This window comes from Hyperolius riggenbachi, chromosome 11 (genome assembly GCF_040937935.1).
Source record: "Hyperolius riggenbachi isolate aHypRig1 chromosome 11, aHypRig1.pri, whole genome shotgun sequence".
In the NCBI taxonomy this organism is placed as follows: domain Eukaryota; kingdom Metazoa; phylum Chordata; class Amphibia; order Anura; family Hyperoliidae; genus Hyperolius; species Hyperolius riggenbachi.
The window spans coordinates 121,598,632-121,621,325 of record NC_090656.1 but is presented as its reverse complement, the minus strand read 5'-3'; the positions used below and the strand labels follow the sequence as shown (position 1 = coordinate 121,621,325).

Sequence of the window (22,694 nt, the reverse complement as noted above, 5' to 3'; positions counted from 1 at the left end):
CACTACACAAACAGCTGTTTGCGGTGTGTTACACAGTGATTTTGTTCTGTCAGTGTGAAGCAGTACACTATTTACACTACCTGATTGATGTATACACATGCAAGATGTTTTGAAGCACTTTAGGCCTTCAATTTAGCAAGCGATGTGATTTTTGCCCTTAAAAGGCTGCTGTGCGTCAAATCCAGATTTTTCCCTGGGACTTTTGGCGTGTATCCCACTCCACCATGCCCCCCTCCAGGTGTTAGACCCCTTGAAACATCTTTTCCATCACTTTTCTGACCATCATAAATGTTTCTAGTTTACAAAGTTCACCTCCCCATTGAAGTCTATTGCGGTTCGTGAAAGTTCGCGCGAACCGAACTTTTGCGGAAGTTCGTGTTTGTGGTTCACGAACTGAAAATCGGAGGTTCGGGCCATCTCTAGCTGCCATATTTATTTATTTTTCAACAATACTAGTTGCTTGGAATTCCTTCAGATCATGTGTTTCACTCTCTAATAATTTTAGCCATAGACCCTGAACAAGCATGCAGCAGATCAGGTACTCTGACTCAGATGACTCAGGTTTTACTGGATTAGCCATATGCTTGTTTCAGGGTTTTGGCATTGTTTACAAGGAAATAAATATAGCAGCCTCCATATCCCTCTCACCTCGCTTCTGTGAGATGTGCTGTATCAAGATGGCGTGCTTGGTATCATTTAAGACATTAAAGGGACTCCGAGCAGTGCCTGTGGGTATGCCTTTAAGCATACCCACAACTAATTAATTATATCCTCACACCTACTAGCATGATGTTTGTAATTATATCCCCCTGGGTTCCTTGTATTTCATTGCATTGTGCTGAATGTAGCTCCAGACTTTGGGGAAAAGTCATCCTGTGTAATAAAATGCTGGGCTCCAAAAAGTGCAGAAACTATGGAAAGATGCATATCATTTTGAAGCTCTCTTTCTCCTCTTTCCAATGATATATAAACCGCCACCCTACGCCTGTTAGTTTTCGTTAATTTCGCAATCGAAATTGCCACGGTAGTGATTTCGATCGCGAAAATAGCGAAAACGAAATGGCGGTTTATATATCATTGGAAAGAGGAGAAACAGAGCTTCAAAATGATATGCATCTTTCCATAGTTTCTGCACTGCTCGGAGTCCCTTTAAGAGAACAGTATAATCTAAGTAACAAAGAAATATTCACATACCTTGAAACGAAACACTTGTGCAAACAGGGTAAATTAAAAATCCACCCACTTCCAAAGTAGTAGGAAAATAGTGGGTACAAGTCCAAAAATTTTTTTTTCAAAAGACCTTATAGTTTTTGAGAAAATCGATTTTAAATATGCAAAGAAAAAATGTTTTTAAACCCAGAAAAATGACAGTTTGAAAAACATTTTTGTGTATTTAAAATTGATTTTGAACAATTTTTTTTGTAACTTGTACTCACTATTCTTCTTAACATAAGTAGCAATTTTGGTAGCAATAGCATGGATGAGGGCTTTGCTATTCACCGCCAAAGTCGGCATGAAATTACATGTAAATGACGCGTAAATTCATGCGTAAATATGAATGGTAACGATTAACTACAAAATTAATTATGCTTTTCCCTTGAAATTTTGCATTACAATTATGATGCGTAATTGCAAATTACGATGCGTAATTACACATGGGCGTAATTTCTGCTCATCACTAGTGGTTAATTCCCAACTAGTGCAGGCACTTAAATTTGTCAAGAAATACTCACATTGTTTATTTCATGAGGAAACGTTTTATAAAATAACGATGAGAATTTATTTAACTTTATGTAGACTAGCAGCCAAAGAGATGTTCCCCTTTGAGATGGAGGAACTATATTCAATAGGATCACTGGTGGGGAGCAGGAAAAAAAGGGCGTCGGTTGAGGGTGGACGAAAAGGGCCCCACCACAGACTCTAGTACAATTATTGTTAATATGGCGAAAAATGCAGAAAAAGGGCACCGCGATAAATATCATTAACAACATTAGAACATTACAGTTTTTATAGTATGTTATTATTTTAGAAGCTTGCAACGCTATAGTTTTTACCATATTATTTTGTTTGTATGTACAGATCTTACGTTATCAAAGATATTATCGTTTCTATGTGTAAAAGGGTGTTTCTGCAGAGGGAGTGGTTAGGGTTAGGCAACACCAGGGGGAGTGGTTAGGGTTAGGCACCACAGAGGTGGCGGGTTAGTTTTAGGCAACACCGGGGGGTGGTTTGGTTTAGGCACCACCAGGGGGGTGGTTAGGGTTAGGCACCATCAGGGGAGTGGTTAGGCACCACCGGGGGGTGGTTAGGGTTAGGCACCACCGGGGGGTGGTTAGGGTTAGGCACCACCGGGGGGTGGTTAGGGTTTGGAGCCACCAGGGGAGTGGTTAGGGTTAGACGCCACCAGGGGAGTGGTTCGTTTTAGGCACCACCAGGGGGGGGGTTCTGTGTGAGAGTAGGGTTGGGTTAAGCTGTACTGTTGAATTACGTAACAATTTTTAATGTTAATATCTTTTCAATATTATTTCCCGTCTATTTTTACAATGGTACTTATCGTTAACCAAATTTGACTCATATTTGATGATATAGTTATCAGATTTCGTTATCGAGCCGGGCCCTTTTTTCACGGCGCCCTTTTTTCACGCACGCCACTGGTGCATTTTCCATGGGAATCTCCAAAACTCACATGGTCTTTTAAGTAATCCAGTCATATAACTGTAAAAGGAAGGAGGATTCCGCTACACCGGTGGCTGGGAGACTTTTTTCACCCAGCCACCGGTGTAGCGGAATCCTCCTTCCTTTTACAGCTATATGAGCTTTCTGCATGGATTCCTGACTCCCTCTGGTATGTGTGTGGTTGGCAGAAGTGGGTCCATTCTTGTTTCATAATCCAGTCATACTTCTTGTTTTATAATCCAGTCATACTCATAACTTTGTCTCTCACTCCACTATTGGCCATCGTACATATAGGTTTGGAAGCCTTTCCCTATCAAACTAGACTGACAATTGCACATATTGCAATTGCGCAGCAAGACACTTTCTGGTGCTAAATTGGAAATCTGTTCAAGTCCCATCCCTTTCACAGCTAAAAAACTTATGGTGCCCATACATGGTACAACTTTTTTCGATTAGATAATTTCATTCGCTTATTCCATTAGATTGAATATAAAGATTTTTCCAACATGTTAGATCAGACTTTTATTGAAAAAAGAGGCTAATCATTTATTTTTCTTGAAAAAAAAGATCATTTTGGTTGAATAAACTGGAAAATGTAATGTTTTTATTGTACCATGTATGGGCACCATTAGGTTAACAAAATGTGTTCCTTGAAAGATCAATAATAGTAAAATTACATTCAGTTTGGGACCTATCTATTGACTAGTCCCACATCTAAGCATAAAACTTGAGCCCAAACAAAACCCCTCTATTGCAATTTAACCCGAGTTAAATGGGGAAAATAAGGTAAAAAGAAGAATTCCAGCGCATTTTGTTCCTCCAAGACATTCTGAGTAAATTATTACAATAGTCATTCAGAGAATTGTATTGGTTTTATTGGTTTAAAAACAACTTGGGGCGCTATGCATGCTGCGTGCGGTCGTGCTATGTAGTGTGCCTTCCTTAGTTATGCACGCTGTTCACATAATAACGCGTGCTCCTTTAACTGCGGGTGCGACCTCAATACTTCACTAGCGCAGCCACAACTACGTTAATTAACATAGTAGCGGCCATGCTAGTAAAGTATAGCAGTCGCGATACTTCACAGCACCCGGCAGTTAAAGGAGTGTGCATCACTATGTAAACAGTGTGGGTATCTAAGGAAGGCAGGCTAAACAGCATGACCATGCGTAGCATGCACATCGCCCCCAATTTGTTTTTTAACTTGTGCTGCTGCAGCAGCGCAGTTTAGAGAACCAGCCCCAATGTCACTTAAACATAGCTGTATTGTACCACCAACAAATAGAACTATAATTTCTAGAAGTGAAAGTATGCTGCTTTCTTTCTTATTCACTTGTTGTTCAACCAATCAGTTGTGTTATACTGTGTCCATTGCCCACACCAATACAAATTATGTTACCAGTTTCCTTCCATTTTGACATTTTCACTCAGGGTGACTAACTGTTACATATTATGGCGCATAATTGCAGAGTTGCACCCCATACATGACAGAGCTAATAAAAAATCGTATGCTCAGTTATTGAATTGTTTAGTGTAGCATTTTGTTGCACCACCGCTGATTGAACTATATAGGGTTTGCTAAAAATTGTTCACGCGTTAAATTAATAGTTCAAGACACTAACATGTTGCATATTGTTGCACCACCACTGATTGCACCACATAGATGTTATCAAAAATTGTATGCTCATTTTTAAACTGTTGAAGACGCTACTGTGTTGCATATTGTTGCATCACATCTGATTGCACCACAAAGGTGTTACAAAATTGTACTTTTCTTCGTTTCATTGTTTAAGACACTGACCTGTTCCTTTGTGTGTGTATATATATATATATATATATATATATATATATATATATATATATATATATATATATATACACCCTCATGTCCCTGCGTTCTCCTGTGTCCCTGTATCCGTGCGTCTTGCATAGCGCACATGCACCTCAAGGGAGGCGAACTGGGGACAGCAGGAGGATGAATGCAGGGCGGCGGGTGTGTGTCTACGCATGGGTGGCATCACGGGCGTGCACCGTTGGATAGCATGGCTGTGCGCATGCGCTGGAGCGCACCCATTGCGGGGTGAGAATCGGGTGAAGGGGGTTGCGGCAGAGCCCTATCACCCATTTTTACACAGGCGGGCTTATTTCTAATATATATATGTATATATATCACAGAAGCCAGGATTACTGCAAGATTTTGTGGTTCTTATACTACAGCACAGAAGTGTACATGAGAAGTAGATCCAGGGGTAGGCATGGTGTTAAGCAAGCTGATGCATCTGGCAGGGGGCAGAGTCCCAGAGTTTACACCACTGTAGGACGGCAGTAGCAAACAGTTTGAGCAACAGCACAAGTTCTCCTCAAACAAATCTGTGATTTGTGCGGAGTGCCAGTATGTTGCTACGTGTATTCAGTGGACAGAATAAGAGCATACAGCAGACTCATGTGGAGAGGATTGTGGACTGGGTCTCTATAGACACAACTGCAGCAGGCTCTTCTTCTGCAGGAAGTAGCAAAGAAATTATAGGAACAAATGGTAGCGCATACTTACATTACCGTGCAGCTCCTTTGGTGATCTGCGTCAGCACGGAAGTCATGTTAGTCCATGTTAGGCAGGGTTCTTTAAGCACTTTGGCGTTGCGTCGTAACGACGGGCATGTGTGGAAGTGTATTTTTACAGTAAGCTTCCATGCACTTCTGCATACCCGAAAAACAGGAAGCAAGCACGCGTCATTTCCTGCTTGGCCGAATGCTAGACAGGAAACACTGTGTACTAACGCGGTGTTCCCTGAAGGCCAGTTTTTTGGCAGTGCGGTGCGGCGAGCAAACACAAACGCCAATTTGTAGTGTAAAACCAGAGTTGAAAATGTGCCTCTACTATGCTTTATGAGGGTGAGCCTGAAGACTGCTGCTAGGCCACCCCCATGCCGCTGGACCCCCCAGGTGGTCTCCCTGAATGCTCTCACCTGGCCCAGCAGGTGCACCATCTGTGCTCTGTCTGTCTTCAGCCCTGCTGTCTGCCATTCTCCATGACCCGGCACAGATTATTGATGCATAACATGGAGAAGAGGCAAGCAGGTCTGAAGACAGAGCACAGATGGTGCAGCCACCAAGCCAGGTGAGTTATTACACTGCAGGGGCCCGGGGAGCAGTTGGGGGAGACCACCTAAGGCGGGTGACAGCTGTCTTGGGGGGCCCCAGGCGATGACTGAGGGCAGGGGACCCCAAGTTACCTTTGTCCCAGGCCCCCATGCAGCTTAAACCTCCCTGTCAGCAGCAGTGGGCAAGGAAAAAGAGCAGAGTGATTGCATTCAACTCTAAAGTGTGGGCCTTTTTCATGTTTAAACCTGATGACGAGCACTCTGAATCCTATGCTTTAAGGTACTCAGAGCTAACAAATTAAAAAGATTTTATACATACCTGGGGCTTCCTCCAGCCCCATCTGGTCTGATCATCGCCGCCGTCCTCCGCTGCCCGCAGCTTCGGGAAACTGGTCCCGTCACTGACGTCAGTTGTGGCCAGCTATGCAGGAGAAGTGTGCCCTCTACGTATCTCTCTAACGGCTGCTGGAGAGATACACAAACAGTGTACTTCTCCTACGTTAGACTGACTCCAACTGACGGAAGTGCGGGCACCCGGTTTCCAAATCTGCGGGCATCGGAGGATGGTGGCGTGGGAGCGACCGGAATGGATGGGGCTGGAGGAAGCCCCAGGTATGTATAAAATCTTTTTAATTTGTCAGCTCTGGTACACTTTAAGACCGTTCTTCAGAGGACAGGCTGAGTACAACTTCCTTGCTTTACCACATTCACAAGTATCCCAAAATTAAGAAGAAAGGGTATCTGCAATTTTTTGAAGGTGCAACCGTCTTAGTGTCGCGAGAAGGTAGTACAAGGTTCTGGTGGCAGGTTTTTTGGGAGCAGACGATGTTTGTCAATGCAAGCTGGGTACTTCAGAGACCTCCTTCAGCTCCCCTAACTCCCATTCCTTTTAGCCCACTGTACTAGAGGTCTAAGCAAGGTATCTGACTACGGCGCCAACAAACAAAGTCATAGACCTAAATTTATGTCTAGCAAAACCAAGGTCATTTGTAACCAAAGACATTCCAGTCCATCGCCTGGATCGTCATTGGTCCTAAGGGGTGCTGCTGCAGTGAATGCTAATGGTGATCCGTAAGATCACTAGCAGCAGCAGCAGTAGCGCTCTGCACCTCTTGCTCACTGTTTCCTCTTCTCATCCCAAGCTAGCTGCAGGGCCAGTAGAAAATTCATTAAGACTGCACCACTCTGCCCCTGGCACCCCATCCTCCGTGGGTGCACATATGCTGTTCTTGTCACTACCTACCTGGATCTGGAGTGTGTGCTGCAGGGAGTTTGTTGTACAGGGTGCCTGGACTGTAGTAGAAGTTGGATATTGCTGGCAGCATTACCCGGAGGAAAGGGGACATTGGATATTCTGAGGCAGCTGCAAGAGAGCTTGCAGGGAAGGGAGGATAAGTAGCTCAGCTGGAACAGCACAGAAACATCTAAGTGTCTAGTGTGCGCTGCTGTCCAGCTGCTGCAGTACTGAGTTCTGAGGTGGTAGTGGTGAATTGTTGTGCAGGCTATATTATAGCTCTGTCTTTTTTATTTGAAAATAAACTTCTTTTGTGAATAGGGAAAAAACCAGAATATTGCCAGCTTCACTGATGGTGCTAACCCCCAATTCCCCCCACCCCCCTGCTTCCGGCCTGGCAAGGGTTAACACTTAACCCTTTCTTTCCTAATCTGGGCAGACTCTACACTTTGCTGCCCAAAGCAGAGTAAGATTGCCTAGTCCAATGTTGGGTCTTTTTCTCACTGTGCAGAAGCATCCCTCCATACAGTCCCCGATGCATGTCGTGACATCAGGAGCCCACAAAGAGATGCTGCAGAACGGTGATACGCTACAGTGAAGAAGAGGAGAGGACCCAAAGCTGGACTAGGTAATTGTGCTCCACTGTGCCCCTTCTGCTATTCAGATTGGGCGAGTACTAGTGCCGCCCCCTAGAATTTGCCACCTGAATCATTTGATCCAGGTGGCTTCTTGGTAGGCCTTGTTTCTGGTGCAAAAGTTAACTTAAAATATACTTTAAAGCACACCTGGACTGAAAACAGAGGCACCTTAGACTCAACTTGGAGCGCCCTTTGGCACTTTTTTGGGCCTGAGGAAGTGGGCATAGACTCACGAAACACATTGCCAGTGCAAACCTCCCTGGCGTTATGATTATTTCCAGATTTCAGGTCTAAAATCCATACAATTTTTTTCCAAGCTTTTAGATCCTAAGAAAGAAGAAAAAATACCTCAGAGAGGTCTGAAGCAGCTCCTGCGTGAAACTCACTCAGGCACGGGATTATCACCCTGTTCTGCAGCTTTCCGTCCCGAGCCTAACTCGGGATTACCGCTAAGGAGGTTTAATTAACATTCATCAGTTGCGTGAATCTATTTGATTTGTTTTTAACACAGTTTTATGATACAGTGGTGCCTCTTTTTCCCCTATATTGTATTGGGTGGCATTTATGTTGTTTATATTGCAAACTAGCAATATCCAGTAGTCCACCTACCTACAGCTTCCTGGAGCAGAGAATACAGCAGCAATGCTGGCACACACCCATCTGGGTCTGGCTCTCTTACTATCCTCTAATATTGTTGCTGTTTGCATATACACTTGTGAGGGATGCATTGCTAGTGCACTCCAACCATATCATGCTACCAGGCAGCGATGTGGTCCACAATCCTCTCAAGGCCCACTGTCTTCTGCTGCTGCCACCACCACCTTTCATTATCGGTACTCCAATCTGCCAAGACAATCTGTCTCAGCTCTCAGGGCCCATGACCTCCTCCTCCCCCTGCTTTTCAGTACTCCATTGAGACAATTTCTGAACACTTCTTGGTAACATGGCTCATACAATCAACCGTACTGCCAGCTAGCAATGGGGTTTCCCTGGTGATAGCTGTCCAGAGGCCACACACTGCTACTGTTCTCACTGATCCATGCTCTCTCAGGTCCAGCATCCTTGGGCGCTACTTATAGACATCTTTATGGGTGACATTTTTTCCAGATGTCATCCAGTTCACAATGCCAGCAAAATAATATTATATTTAACAAAAATGACACTTTACGCATACTGATACAGATATGGCAGAGGGAGAAAACGGCAAAAAGTTAACCAGCAGCTTAAAAAAAAATGTGATACTGTAATATTTGCATGCTTATTCATCTTAAGTTTTAATTTGTACTTGGTTCGACCAGCAAATTTTCTCATCTGCAAACATATAACTTTTAATGGCTTATAAAGCCGTGAACATTATGGTATGAACACTGGAAAGGCCATATCAAAGTTGTCCTGTGGGACTTGTGATTTGTAGTTATGATGCTGTATGATACCCTTCAGTGACTCATAAGACCACACTTGTTTTCCGGTATGGTCAGTGGATATCTACAAATCACTGTGTCTTAAAACGCTTGAGCTCTTGAGATAAACAATTAAATAATATTGATTTATTTGTGATTTCAGGAACATTAACAGATCAGCAAGTTACAGGGCATTTAGAAGTACAATCTTCACCAACACACAAAACTAAATCAGTGGAAACTACTGCAGGTTTGTAATGTAAATGCAGTGTGGATTGGTAATTATCACTTTTACTGAAATGCCATTAAATTCAGAATAGTGGTCCTTTTAACTTCCTTAAAGGAAACCTGAGACCAAAGAGGTCTCATGTTTTATACTTACCTGGGGCTTCCTCCAGCCCCCTGGAGGATGCTCGGTCCCTCGCCATCTCCCCAGGCCGTTCCTGTCTCCCGCTGGATGGCTTGGTTCTGTGGCTGAGTCATGCTTCATCGGGCGTGGCATGCTCCCCTGTCATACATGAGTGACTTGGCCAGAATACCGGCCCACACAGGGAGACGGTGAGGGACCAAGTGGCCTCAAGGGGGCTGGAGGAAGCCACACATAAGTATAAATTCTAAGTCCTCTTTGATCTCAGGTATACTTTTACCTCCTTGGTGGTATTCCTGACTCAGGCTCGGAGTGATAAAATAAAGTTATTAGCAGTAATCCTGTTCCTGGGTCGGGGTAGCTGCTGGGAGGTATATGAGTGCAGCAGTTATAACTCGCCTCCCCTGGAATCTGGATGTTTGCTGCCCATCTTCTTCCGGTCCATGGAGGCTTTTGATGCTTCAGGTGATATTGTTGTTTGTCACATGATGTGATCAGGGGCTGATGAGCCCCTGATGAGTCACACATGACACACATGACATGACCGCCGGTAGGGCAGAGCTACCGACTGGTGAGGCAGACGCTCCAGTATGCAACGGTGGTGAGATTTTAATGGATGATATGCGCATGAGGTTTAACAATTTGTGAGTGCAATTCTTGTCTTTTAATGTGGAAATAAAGCGGTAGTACACTATGCAGGCGTCTTGTTATGTTTTAAGGTGTGAGACATCGGTATATGAGGCTATTGGAAAGTGAGGGAAATACCCCAAAGCACTGTTTGCTGGTCCCAATTGCGGTCAGCCATTACATGCGGTGAGGGCAAATATTACAATCTGCATGCCTAATAGCACTGCAGACTACAGGCATTATAACTGCTGCTACATCAAGGTATACTACGTAGAATGTGCTGTATGGATTGTGCCACACTCACACAACACAAATTGCATGCCAGTGCCCTATAGCCCAATGGCTAGATGCACTGCATAGCTTGTACTGTGCAGTCCATGCACATGCATCACCACTGTAATAAAGTGCATTACCTTAATCCTAGACCCCCTCCCCCCCACCATTCCCTCATTATTAGTCCACAAAAAACACACCATATCTATGTCTATATTTAACTCTCCTGGCCTTAGATAACTCTAAGGTTACAGATCCAGAGGCTTTCTTTTTTTGCAATACCTTTTTTTCAACATGGTACACCACCTCCATGCATGTAGGACATTCCTAATAGCGCAAAATGTCATTTGTTTTGAATCACATTGGTGGTTGTATTTAAAATGGGCCCAAAAGGCTATGATAAAGGAACGTCTTTTCAACATTTCTTGCGTGTTCTACCATATACTCCTTCAACATCCTTGCGCTCCTTCCTGCCACCTGCAGGGGCACAATGCTAAATACACCATGTATCTATGGTATCTATCTGAGATGTAATCATTCCTGTTGGCTGCCTTAAAATAGCTTTTTTCACTCACTGCTGAATTTAGTAAGGGAAAAATGTATTCCTAGACCTGGAGATTATGAGGAACAATAGATAAACCCAAAAATCTATTTTAAAGCAACCGACAGGAACAGCTACATATAAGTCACGAGCTGCCATCACCCTGCATAGATCCACAACATACTGAAGGGGCAGTTCCTTTGTATGAGGAGGAACTGTACAGATGTTGTGGATTAAGACAGGCAGGCAGAAATCCTTAAAAAAGAATGTTCATGGAAAAAAAATGTATGAGGTCTGGATAGTATAAGTAGACAGGTTAGGGACACAGAAAGAGATCTACCACTGATAGATAAGGTAGACAATGAGGAGAAGGGAGGGCAATTTGATCTAGAATCCATAACCGGGTATAGCACCCAGTATAGACATCTTTAAAGGATTATCTTTAAATGTTGGGGTATGCTGGAAACAGACCAACAGCTCAGCGCTTCCATCCCATCCATAGCCCGTAAGTCATGTACAGAAAAGCACCAAAACTGAAACAGATCCTGACACCCAACTGTGTGGAACAAAAAAAGATAGATACTAAGGTTGCAAGGGTGGCAGACTCCAGATGTTTACCCATGCAAAGCCTGCATGGAATGCAGGGCTGTGAAAACTACCCAAATTATGTAATTTAGTAATGGTAAAGAGTTCAAAATATCCCAATTCATAACATGCAGTGATATATATGTGGTCTATTTAGCATGGTGCCCCTGTGGGTGGTAGTACATGGGGAGTACCACAAGGATATTGAAGGTGCGTATGGGAGAACATGCAAGAAATATTGAGAAGAATCATTTCAGCCTTTCAGCCCATTTAAATAAAACCACCAATGTGACCCAAAATAAATGTAATGTTGTGCTTTTAGGAAGGTACTACCTGCATAGAGGAGGTGTAACATGGTGAGAAAGATATTGCAACTGTAAACCTACTGGATCTATAACCTAGCTACTTAAAGGGAACCTAAACTGAGAAGGATATGGATTTTTCCTTTTAAAATAATACCAGTTGCCTGACTCTCCTGCTGATCCTGTATCTCTAATACTTTTAGCCACAGCCGCTGAAAAGCATGCAGATCAGTTGCTCTGACTCAAGTCAGACTGGATTAGCTGCATGCCTGTTTCAGGTGTGAGATTCAGCCACTGCTGCGGACAAAGAGATCAACAGGACTGCCAGGCAACTGGTATTGTTTCAAAGGAAACATCCATATCCCTCTCAGTTAAGGTTACCTTTAAGACCATAAGGGTTAAATATAGACATAGATATGGTGTGTTTTTTGTGGGGCTATTGAACAGGGAATGGGGGGGGGGGGGGGGTAGGATTTATACTTGTGCTAGTCTCTTTGTCCTCTTGTTTGTTTCACTAGGGCAGTGATCTGCAAACTTAGCTCTCCAGCTGTTAAGGAACTACAAGTCCCACAATGCATTTGCCTTTATGAATCATGACTGTGGTTGTCAGACTCCCACAGTGCATTGTGGGACTTGTAGTTCCTTAACAGCTGGAGAACCAAGTTTGAAGATCACTGCATTAAGGGTGATGCACTTTATTGTAGTGGTGGTGAATGTGTGATGCACAGACTGTGCAGTACAATCTATGCAGTGCGTCTCAGCAGTAGTCTGTAGAGTGCTGGCATAAGATTTGTTTTGTGTGTGTGTGGCACAAATCATACAGCATGATCTACATAGTATACCTTGATGGAGCAGCAGTTATAATGCCTGTACTATGAGTCCTGCAGTTACTCGGGTAACATATGATGGAAGCAGTGTGTTAGATGGATGTAGCTTTTATAATCAATCTATTCTTGATCCCTTGTATTTTAATTTTTTATTTATTTTATGTTTTGTATTAAAATGAATCTAGTACTGTGGATGTATTTAGTCTAGAGAAAAGACGCCTTAGAGGAGATCTAATTAACATGTATAAATACATCAGAGGGCAATATAATAGCTTGGCAGATGAGCTTTTTGTCCCTAGGCCTTCACAAAGGACTAGAGGACATGATCTGCGCATGGAGGAAAAACGTTTTAGCCATTTATTTAGGAAAGGGTTCTTTACAGTAAGAGTGATTAAGATGTGGAATGCATTGCCACAGGAAGTCGTTATGGCAAACTCTATACCTGCATTTAAAGGGGACTTAGATGCTTTCCTTGCGTTGAAAGACATCCATGGCTACAATTACTAGGTTATGCCTAATGATGTTGATCCAGGGATTTTATCTGATTGCCATCTGGAGTCAGGAAGGAATTTTTCCCTTTTGGGGCTAATTGGACATGCCTTGTGGGTTTTTTTTCGCCTTCCTCTGGATCAACAGGGGTATGTGGGGGACGGGCTGGAGTTGTACCTTGTACTGGTTGAACTCGCTGGACGTATATCTTTTTTCAACCAAAATAACTATGTAACTATGTAAACGATGTCCTCCCTGCTGTGAAACACTTATGGGCTTTTAAAAGAGACAGAAAAGCCCTTCTACTAAAAAGCAATGCTTTTCAATAGGATGGCTTATCCGACTGGCTCGGTGTAACAAGAGTGAACGGTTGGTGTTGTGCGCACGGCAGCAGAAGCCACTGGTGCGAGACTGGGATTACAGAAACACACTGCTAAGCCCACCAGTTGCCCACAAACTGCGGAGCGCCTCTGGCTAAGTACTCAATGCTATTTGACATTGGGAGACATGTGAGTGCAATCTCCAGTGAATGTGTTTGGATTTACACTAAACAAGGTTTTTAATTTGAATTGCATTGTTGATGCCACGGTGTATTGCTTGGAGGAAGGAATGGTCTTTGGAGAAGTGAAGGAGAAGTACAGTGTCTAATAGGGTTGTGGAGTATGACCCTTTAATGGTCTTGAGGCGCCTATTGACCCAACAGAGGGTCTTAGTGGATGGTGATTGTCACAGCATGGGTGTGGTGATGGCTCTCTCTGTCCTGTAAACAAATATTTATTTCTCTGTATGCTGGCTGGGATTCTCGTAGAGACTGTTAATAAAGAGGGCAGGTGCAATCTGATTCGACTTGTTGAGGGGAAGATCACTGGCACTGTTGTAATAATTAACACTTAGTGTTGTACACGTGTGGACTTCTTCTCTTGTGTGCCCCTACCTCTGTGGAATAGTGTATTTAAGATTAAAAGGGGCAGCGAACCAAATGAATTCAAAGTTTCATATTGTTAAAAATTGATTACTAGTTCAGAGCTCTGTTTACTCATTTAAAAACAAAAACAAACAAACAAAAAAACCCGACATGTTAGGGTCCCCTCACCCAAGCCTCTTTAGCCCCTTGTCACCAATGCAGTCTGATATAGCCAGATTGTAGAGCCCAGACCTCCTCTTCTCCCCCAGAGCATTAACTAGTATGCGGGCTCTAGAAAAGAGTGGTGGCAAAGCCTTTCTTCCCCGCCTCCGGTTCCCAGGAGGATGTGGAAGTGTATGATCTGGGAGGGTGAGGGAGGAGTATGTTATCCATTTCCATAAAGAATTCCTAACCGCCCCCCCTCCCACTGATTCCAAATCCTACCCGACCCCCCCACTGATGCCTAACCCTAACTGCTCCCCCAATGATGCCTAACACTAACTGACCCCACCCATACCTGACCCTACCTAACCCTAACTAAGATAGAAAGCCGCCCTTATTTGTAGTCACAGTTTGTACAGTGGCCAGTGGGCAGTCCCAGTGCCTGCTGTTTCATCACATGCCTCCGGTGCCCAAATTTCTGTTAATAACCAAATTAACACAAGTGCCTATGGGGCACCCAAACTTCTGCAGCCCCTCCGGTTTTTCTGCAGTGCTGGCTGTGGGTGGGGAACAGGGCCCAGGGTATGTGTGGCCAGACTGCATATGCACATGTAATTTATATTGTATATATGAACCAGAAATGATTCACATGCATTTGTAGAGACCAGACCTTGAGGACACTAGCAGGTGCTGACTAAACATGTAGGCAATGGCAATGCACAGCCAGTGCTGATCTATATCTCCATTGTTGACATGACACACTGGCAACTAGGCCTTGTTTGCATAAACTAGAACAACCCTGCTAAAGGAATAAGACAAGCTGCCATTGGACCTGTGCCTGTTGTTGCCATCTTTACAGTGGAGAACTGCATCCAGTGAAGACAATATACAGTAAACCCCCATCACTTAGAACTTAGTTAAAGGGAGTCTGAAGAAAAAAAACAGATACTCACCTATCGAGAGGGAAGCTATTCAGAGAGACAAAACTATATCTTTAGCAGTTGACAGGTCTAAACTGCAGTTGTATAGTTCACACAGAGTTAACAGATGTAGGGAGAGGGATTTCCCCCCTTCCCTCATGATTCACTGATCCGACACACTGGACAGAACCTCAGACTCAATTCCATCAAAGGAATCAAATTGTAACATTAAAAGGAAATAAGCAGAGAAAGACAAGACAAGACAAATAACATTTATATTGCGCTTTTCTCCTTGCGGACTCAAAGCGCCAGAGCAGAGCAGCAGCCACTAGGGCGCGCTCTATTGGCAGTAGCAGTGTAAGGGAGACTTGCCAAAGGTCTCCTACTGAATTAGTGCTGGCTTACTGAACAGGCAGAGCCGAGATTCGAACCCTGGTCTCCTGTGTCAGAGGCAGAGCCCTTAACCATGACACCATCAGCACTGCTAGTGAAGCTATTCACAGCCCAATATAAAAAAAACATGTTAATCAATAGTTGTCCTTTAAAGGATACCCGAAGTGACATGTGACATGATGAGATAGACATGTGTATGTACAGTGCCTAGCACACAAATAGCTATGCTGTGTTCCTTTTTTTTCTTTCTCTGTCTGATAGAGTTAAATATCAGGTATGTCAGTGGCTGATTCAGTCCTGACTTAGAAAGGAAGTGACTACAGTGTGACCCTCACTGATAAGAAATTCCAACTATATTCACTTTCCTAGCAGAAAATAGCTTCTGAGGGCAAGAAAGAGATAAAAAGGGGAATTTATCATCAGTGAGGGTCATGCTGTAGTCACTTCCTGTCAGGACTGAGTCAGCCACTTACATACCTGATATTTAACTCTTTCAGGCAGAGAAAGAAAAAAATGGAACACAGCATAGTTATTTGTGTGCTAGGCACTGTACATACCCATGTCCATCTCATCATGTCACATGTCACTTCGAGTATCCTTTAACATGCCCTCCAAACAATATGCCCTCTGGTCAGCTCCTCCACACCTGCTTTACGCATCCGGATTAGGATGGTTAATGGCCACATCTAAGTGCAGTGGGAGGGAGGGGGAATGTGTGCAATGAGACAAAATGGACGTCTTGCTCTGATTTATTAAAGTAAATGTCTTTTTGCATGTTTCAGTTATTAATACTTCTGTCAAGATGCCAAATCAGACTTGACTCTCTTTGTAATCATACAAAGAGGGAACTGTAGACTGAAATAAAAAATAGCCTCAGTAGGGTTGCCAGGTGTCCGGTTTTACACTGGACAGTCCGGTTTTTGTGCGCTGTGTCCGGTGCAAAAAGGCATGCTAAACCGGACAATTAAGTTGTCCGGTTTAGAGCCCCCCCGCAGCGCAGGAGGAGAACAGTGCAGCAGAGAGAGAGCTGGGAGCAGCGGTGGAGAAGGGGGGCAATCTCCCCCCCTTCCCTCACCTTAGGGTGCTCTCTCTCCCCCGCTGTCTCCTCCAGGATGATGTGCAGGCTGGCGAGTGGCTGCAGGCGGAACTTACCTGTGTCGCTCCAGCACCGGAAGTTCGGGTCCCGCAGCCGCTGAGATTCGACTCAAAAAAGATCCGGATCAAAGATCTGAATCATTCATGAGCCGGACAACACTAATCAGTCTGAATAGTGTTGTCCAGCTCATGAATGATTCAAATCTTTGATCCAGATCTTTTTTGAGTCGAATCTCAGCGGCTGCGGGACCCGAACTTCCGGCGCCTGCGACACAGAGGTAAGTTCCGCCCACAGCCACCCGCCAGCCTGCACATCATATTGGAGGAGACAGCGGGGGAGAGAGAGCACCCTAAGGTGAGGGAAGGGGGGGGGGGGGAGATTTCCCCCCTTCTCCACCGCTGCTCCCAGCTCTCTCTCTGCTGCACTGTTCTCCTCCTGCGGGGGGGGGGGGAAGGGGGGGGGCGGGGGGCACCTGGCTACCTAACCTATTCTGGGCACATATAGCCCCTGGCTACCTATTCCGGGCACATATACCCCCTGGCTACCTATTCTGGGCACATACAGCCCCTGGCTACCTATTCTGGGCACATATACCCCCTGGCTACCTATTCCGGGCATATATAGCCCCTGGCTACCTATTCCGGGCACATATAGCCCCTGGCTACCTATTCTGGGCACATATAGCCCCTGGCTACCTATTCTGGGCACATATAGCCCCTGGCTACCTATTCTGGGCACATATAGCTCCTGGCTACCTATTCTGGGCACATATACCCCCTGGCTACCTATTCTGGGCACATATACCCCCTGGCTACATATACTGGGACATATATACCCCTGCCTACGTATACTGGGACATTTACACCCCTGCCTACATATACTGGGACATATATACCCCCTGGCTACATATACTGGGCACATATATCCCTGGCTACATACACTGGGAACACTGGCTGTTTGTCATTATGTGCATTTAGTGGTGAAAAGCTGTCTCTTTTGTGCATTTACTGGTGAAAAGCTGTCTCTTATTATGTGCATTTACTGGTGAAAAGCTGTGTCTTATTATGTGCATTTACTGGTGAAAAGCTGTCTCTTGTGCATTTACTGGGGAAAAGCTGTCTCTTATTATGTGCATTTACTGGCGAAAAGGTGTCTCTTATAATGTGCATTTACTGGTGAAAAGCTGTCTCTTATGTGCAGTTACTGGTGAAAAACTGTCTCTTATGTGCACTGGACCAGTACTACTGGTGAGGACAGTTAGTGACATGGCTATGTACTCTGTAATGTGCTGCAGAAGATGTCAGTGCGATATAAATACTATAAATTTTTTTTAAAAAAAGCCCATTGCTTGGCCCCACTCTACATAAAAGTGTGCTTCTGACTCCGCCCCTAACTCCACCCCTAACTCCACCCCCTGTCCGGTTTTCTCCATCAGCCGACCTGGCAACCCTAGCCTCAAGACTAACTGAAACTGAACTGCTGACAAACATTTGCAGGACTTGATTTGCACTAGATTTTCAAAACCACAGAGTTAAAGGAGAACTGTAGTGAGAGTTACATGGAGGCTGCCATATTTATTTCCTTTTAAGCAATACCAGTTGCCTGGCAACCCTGCTGATGCTCTGCCTCTAATACTTTTAGCCATAGACCCTGAACAAGCGTGCAGCAGATCAGGTGTTTCTGACATTATCAGATCTGACAAGATTAGCTGCATGCTTGTTTCTGGTGCGATTCGCACTACTGAAGGCAGATAGCTCAGCGGGGCTGCCAGGCAACTGGTATTGCTTAAAAGGAAATCAATATGGCAGCCTCCATATACCACTCACTACAGTTCTCCTTTAAAGTGGACCTATGCACCGTAAGGCAGGTTACACACTTATCTTTCTGTTTTCTGCAGGCTTTTTTTCTGCATACATTTTCATGCGCATCATGTGTGTATGTATGCAGAAAAATGCACACATTGGGCAGCACAGTGGCATAGTGGTTAGCACTCTCGCCTTGCAATGCTGAGTCCCCAGTTCGAATCCCAGCCGGGTCAACATCTGTGAGGAGTTTGTATGTTATCCCTGTGACTGTGTGGGTTTCCTACGGGTACTCTGGTTTCCTTCCACATCCCAAAAACATACAGATAAGTTAATTGGCTTACCCCTAAAATTGACCCCAGATTACAATACAAACACTACATGATACATACATAGACATATGACTATGGTAGGGACTAGATTGTGAGCCCCACTGAGGGACAGTTCGTTACAAGATAATATACTCTGTACAGCACCGTGTAATATGTAATAAATAAATAATTTTTTCACAGCGGTTAATGTAATTGATAGAGAAAACTGACAAAATGCGCAGCCGCAGAGTTATGCTGCAGAATGTCAGTTTTTTTCTGCATGCGAAAAGCGCATTAAGAGTGAACTAGCCCATTGATTAACATGAGTTCTCAGTTTACATCAGTTCTTCTATGAAGAACAACGCATACGAACATAGTGTGTCCCCTGCCTTAATGTCACTTGGAGGAGTGGAGTTACCCACACTCTGAAAAGCTTTAGGGGTATTTTAGAGCCACCTCCCATTGCATCCTATTGTTTGCACTCAATCACGTCATTATGTAAGCTATGTTCCACCTCTGACAGGCTGTCAGTACTTCTACTTACACCTTGGCCAATATTAAAAAGGAAGGAGGGACATCATGCTGGGATAAGGAAATGGGTCAGGGGCGCTGTAACATGGTGAGGTGATAGGACCAGCACGGCTTTTGATTTTGGCTGTTTCCGCTGCACTAGTGATATTAGCCTGGAGAAGAAGCCATAGATAAAAAATGTAATTCTTTTTATATTCCTAGGTTACACTTTTTGAACCCACAAACATCCTGCTTAGTTGGGGCGTGCACATAGGGATAAGGGAGGTTGGGTGCTGGTCGTGGCGTCTTGCGCGGTGAGCATATGTGCAGGCGAGCATTAGAGAAGTATTTGCATATTTCTTCAATTGTTGTACTCAGTATGCATAGCACATTTTCTCATTTGCAGAAATATGACTACCGTAAATGACTAATAAAACTGCTATTACTTTGCTGTTGTGTAATGGATATCTAAACATCAACATGTAGCAAATGCTCAATGAAATTGTGAAGTATACAAAAAAAAACCACATATTGATATATTTGTGATTTCAGGTGAAACTACATTTTTTGAATTTACGGAAGAGAGTTATACAGGACATTTCATGCTAGAAACTACGCCAGAAGGTAAACTAACTACATTTTTTTATGTAAATGCAGTGTAGAATCAAAAATTGTGATGTGATTAGATGAATAATCACCTAAACTGAGTTATCAGAAACATTTCCATGGCATTTATTGTAGAAAAAAGGACATAGGAAAGTTATACAGAGCACCTGTATAAAGTAGGGGATTTTAAATTAGGGCCTTGGTGGTACAGAGAGAACAAGTGGAAAAGAGAATAGCCAGGTAATAGGAGTCTTGGATTACAGGTGGAAGAAGGAGGTGGTGTCAGTATAAAGAGTAAGGGCCCGTTTCCACTACTGCGGCGCAATTTCGACGGGAAAATCGCGGCAACAAATCCGCATGCGGTTGTAGTTTCGTTGGCATTCCTATGGGGATTTTCATGCGGAATTGCTCACGGTTTACACAACGCGATTTTAACCATGTCAATGCCGGCAAGCATTGACATGGGTTTTTAAGCGGAAACGCCGGGAAAACCGCAAGACTAAAATTCTTGTGGTTTTCCTATTTAGCTACATTACCGATGAATCGCATGTGGGTGTGCAGCGTGCGAATTCTGATGGGTCTGCCCTGCAGATTTTTTCTGCATGACAAATCGCGCAGAATCCCACACAAGTGGAAACAGTCCCATCCACTTGTATTGTCTATGCGAATCTGCATGCAGGAAACGCATGCAGATTCACTCTAGTGGAAACGGGCCCTGAATGTGGCCACACACCATACAATTTTTTTAAATATCTGTTCAATTTAAGAATTGCAATCAATTTTTCTGACTGTTGGTAACATTTCACAAATATGACCAATGTATCACACACACATGTTAAAGAGACACTGTAACAAGAAAAACGTCCCCTGAGGGGTACTCGCCTCAGGAGGGGGAAGCCTCAGGGTCCCAATGAAGCTTCCCTGTCCTCCTCTGTCCCACGGGGGTCTCGCTGCAGCCCTTCAAAGCCGGCCCGACAGATCTGACAGCCTGTTCAATATTTACCTTTCCAGGCTCCAGCGCAGGCGCAGTATCCGCTCTTCCCACGGAGATAGGTGGAAATAGCCGATCTCCGTCAGGTCCGCTCTACTGCGCAGGCGCAGGAGACTTGCGCCTGCACAGTAGAGCGGCCCGACGGAGATTGGCTATTTCCACCTATCTCCGTGGGAAGAGCGGATACTGCGCTGGAGCCATGGAGGTAAATATTTACATCACCGCCGCTCCGGGAGGATTTTCGCCACCGCTGTGGGACCGAGGAGGACGGGGAAGCCTCAACAGGATCCGGAGGCTTCCCCCACCCCAGGTGAGTACCCCCCAGGGGAGGTTTTTGCGTTACAGATTATCTTTAAATTATTCCCCAATTATGATAAAAATGATTGGAAACTCTGAGAAAATTGCTAGGGTGTGTATATTAATAAACTGGCAATCTAACACACACCATACAATCTTTAGGAAAATTGGAGACAAATTTCCAGCATTCCGGATCTATAAAAATCGAAAAAAGCGGGAAATCTGATCAGATTTTTCAGTGTAATGAAAAAAAAAGCTTGATTTTTTGGGGGGAGATCCGAACATATTTATCGAACTGATGTAAAATCGGATCATTTTATTGTATTGTGTGTGGCCACCTTAAGAATAAGAGTTACACTTCTTGTTTTCCATCAAGTGTTACTAAAGAAAGAAAAATGAGGAAAAAAAACATGATGCATGGCAATTAATCAACTCCTATCTAAGGAAGGCACGCTCCTAAGGAGGCACACGCCTATCTAAGGAAGGCACACGCCTATCTAAGTAAGGCACACTACTATCTAAGGAAGGCACACTACTATCCAAGGAAGGCACACTCCTATCTAAGTAAGGCAAGCTCCTAAGGAAGGCACGCTCCTTACATAGCAGCGAGCGCTACATGCATTAGCGGTCGTTCTTTCACATTAAGGTGCCCTGCTTCAGCAGTGCAGCTTAATGAATCAAGCCTAATGTGCCTTACAAATAAAATAAATACACTTTAAAGAATACCAGAGGGGAATTTAAAAATTGTTCTTTTACTTAGCTTTTACTTACTTGGGGCTTCTTCCAGCCCCCATAGGCTTAGATGTACCTCACCATCCTCCTAGTACTTTTAGCTCAGCTGTTCGGCCTGTTACAGTAGCTGAGTCACCTGAGTTGCACAGTATTGTGCATGCACTGGCCAGGCAGGGCGTGTCCTTGGTTGTGCTCCCATGTCCAGAAGCACTCTACGCATGTGTGCTATGTCAAGCCTTGTAGACAAGCATGCACAGAACGCTCCCAGCCATGGGAACATGATCAAGGACGTGCGTTCTTAGGCCAGCACATGTGCAGCACTTCATGACTCAGGATGACTGAGCTACTGCAAAGGGCTGAACAGCTGAGCGAGCAGGAGGACATCGAGGGACATGCAAGCCTACGGGGGATGGAAGAAGTCACAAGTAAGTGAAAGAACACTTTTTTTTAAATTAATCTCTGGTATCCTTTAATTGCTTCAGAGAGATGTGGATTACTATAGTGTCAAAATATCAGACATATAGTTTATATTATCACCATTTTGGGGACCTGGCTGATAACTGGATCTGAGAACTTCACTTATCTAGTAAAGTAACAGACATAGTCATGTAGTCACAGGTAGTCATGACTTCATAGTAAATATGGAAAGGTACAAAATGTTTAGAAAAAATAGACTACATAAAAAGATGAAAGGGTTTGTCTGTTAACATTTCCTTCTTTAAGGTCTATAGCACACTAGAGCATTTTGGCCGCGTTTTGAAATTGCCGGCAATGTCACGCTAGGCTAATGAATGTTAATGAAGGTGAACCCTCAAGAGGTCATCCCAAATTCCTTAAGGGCTACGGCACACTAGAGATTTTTAGCTATGTTTCAATTCCGCTAGGCTAATGAAAGTTAATGAAGGTGAGC

General features: G+C 44.1%; 2 protein-coding genes across 2 annotated transcripts in view; both read left to right on the top strand.

Moving 5' to 3' along the window:
• LOC137538613 (mucin-2-like) overlaps window positions 1-7,609 on the top strand; it is an 81,815-nt gene extending 74,206 nt beyond the window's left edge. The window contains exon 7 of the mRNA XM_068260891.1: window positions 7,523-7,609. Within this exon, the coding sequence (XP_068116992.1) occupies window positions 7,523-7,609 (87 nt within the window). The remainder of the gene's footprint in view (window positions 1-7,522) is intronic.
• LOC137537707 (mucin-5AC-like) overlaps window positions 1-22,694 on the top strand; it is a 535,576-nt gene that overhangs the window by 463,452 nt on the left and 49,430 nt on the right. Inside the window, exon 33 of the mRNA XM_068259643.1 lies at window positions 19,711-19,782. Within this exon, the coding sequence (XP_068115744.1) occupies window positions 19,711-19,767 (57 nt within the window). The 3' untranslated portion in view covers window positions 19,768-19,782. The remainder of the gene's footprint in view (window positions 1-19,710; window positions 19,783-22,694) is intronic.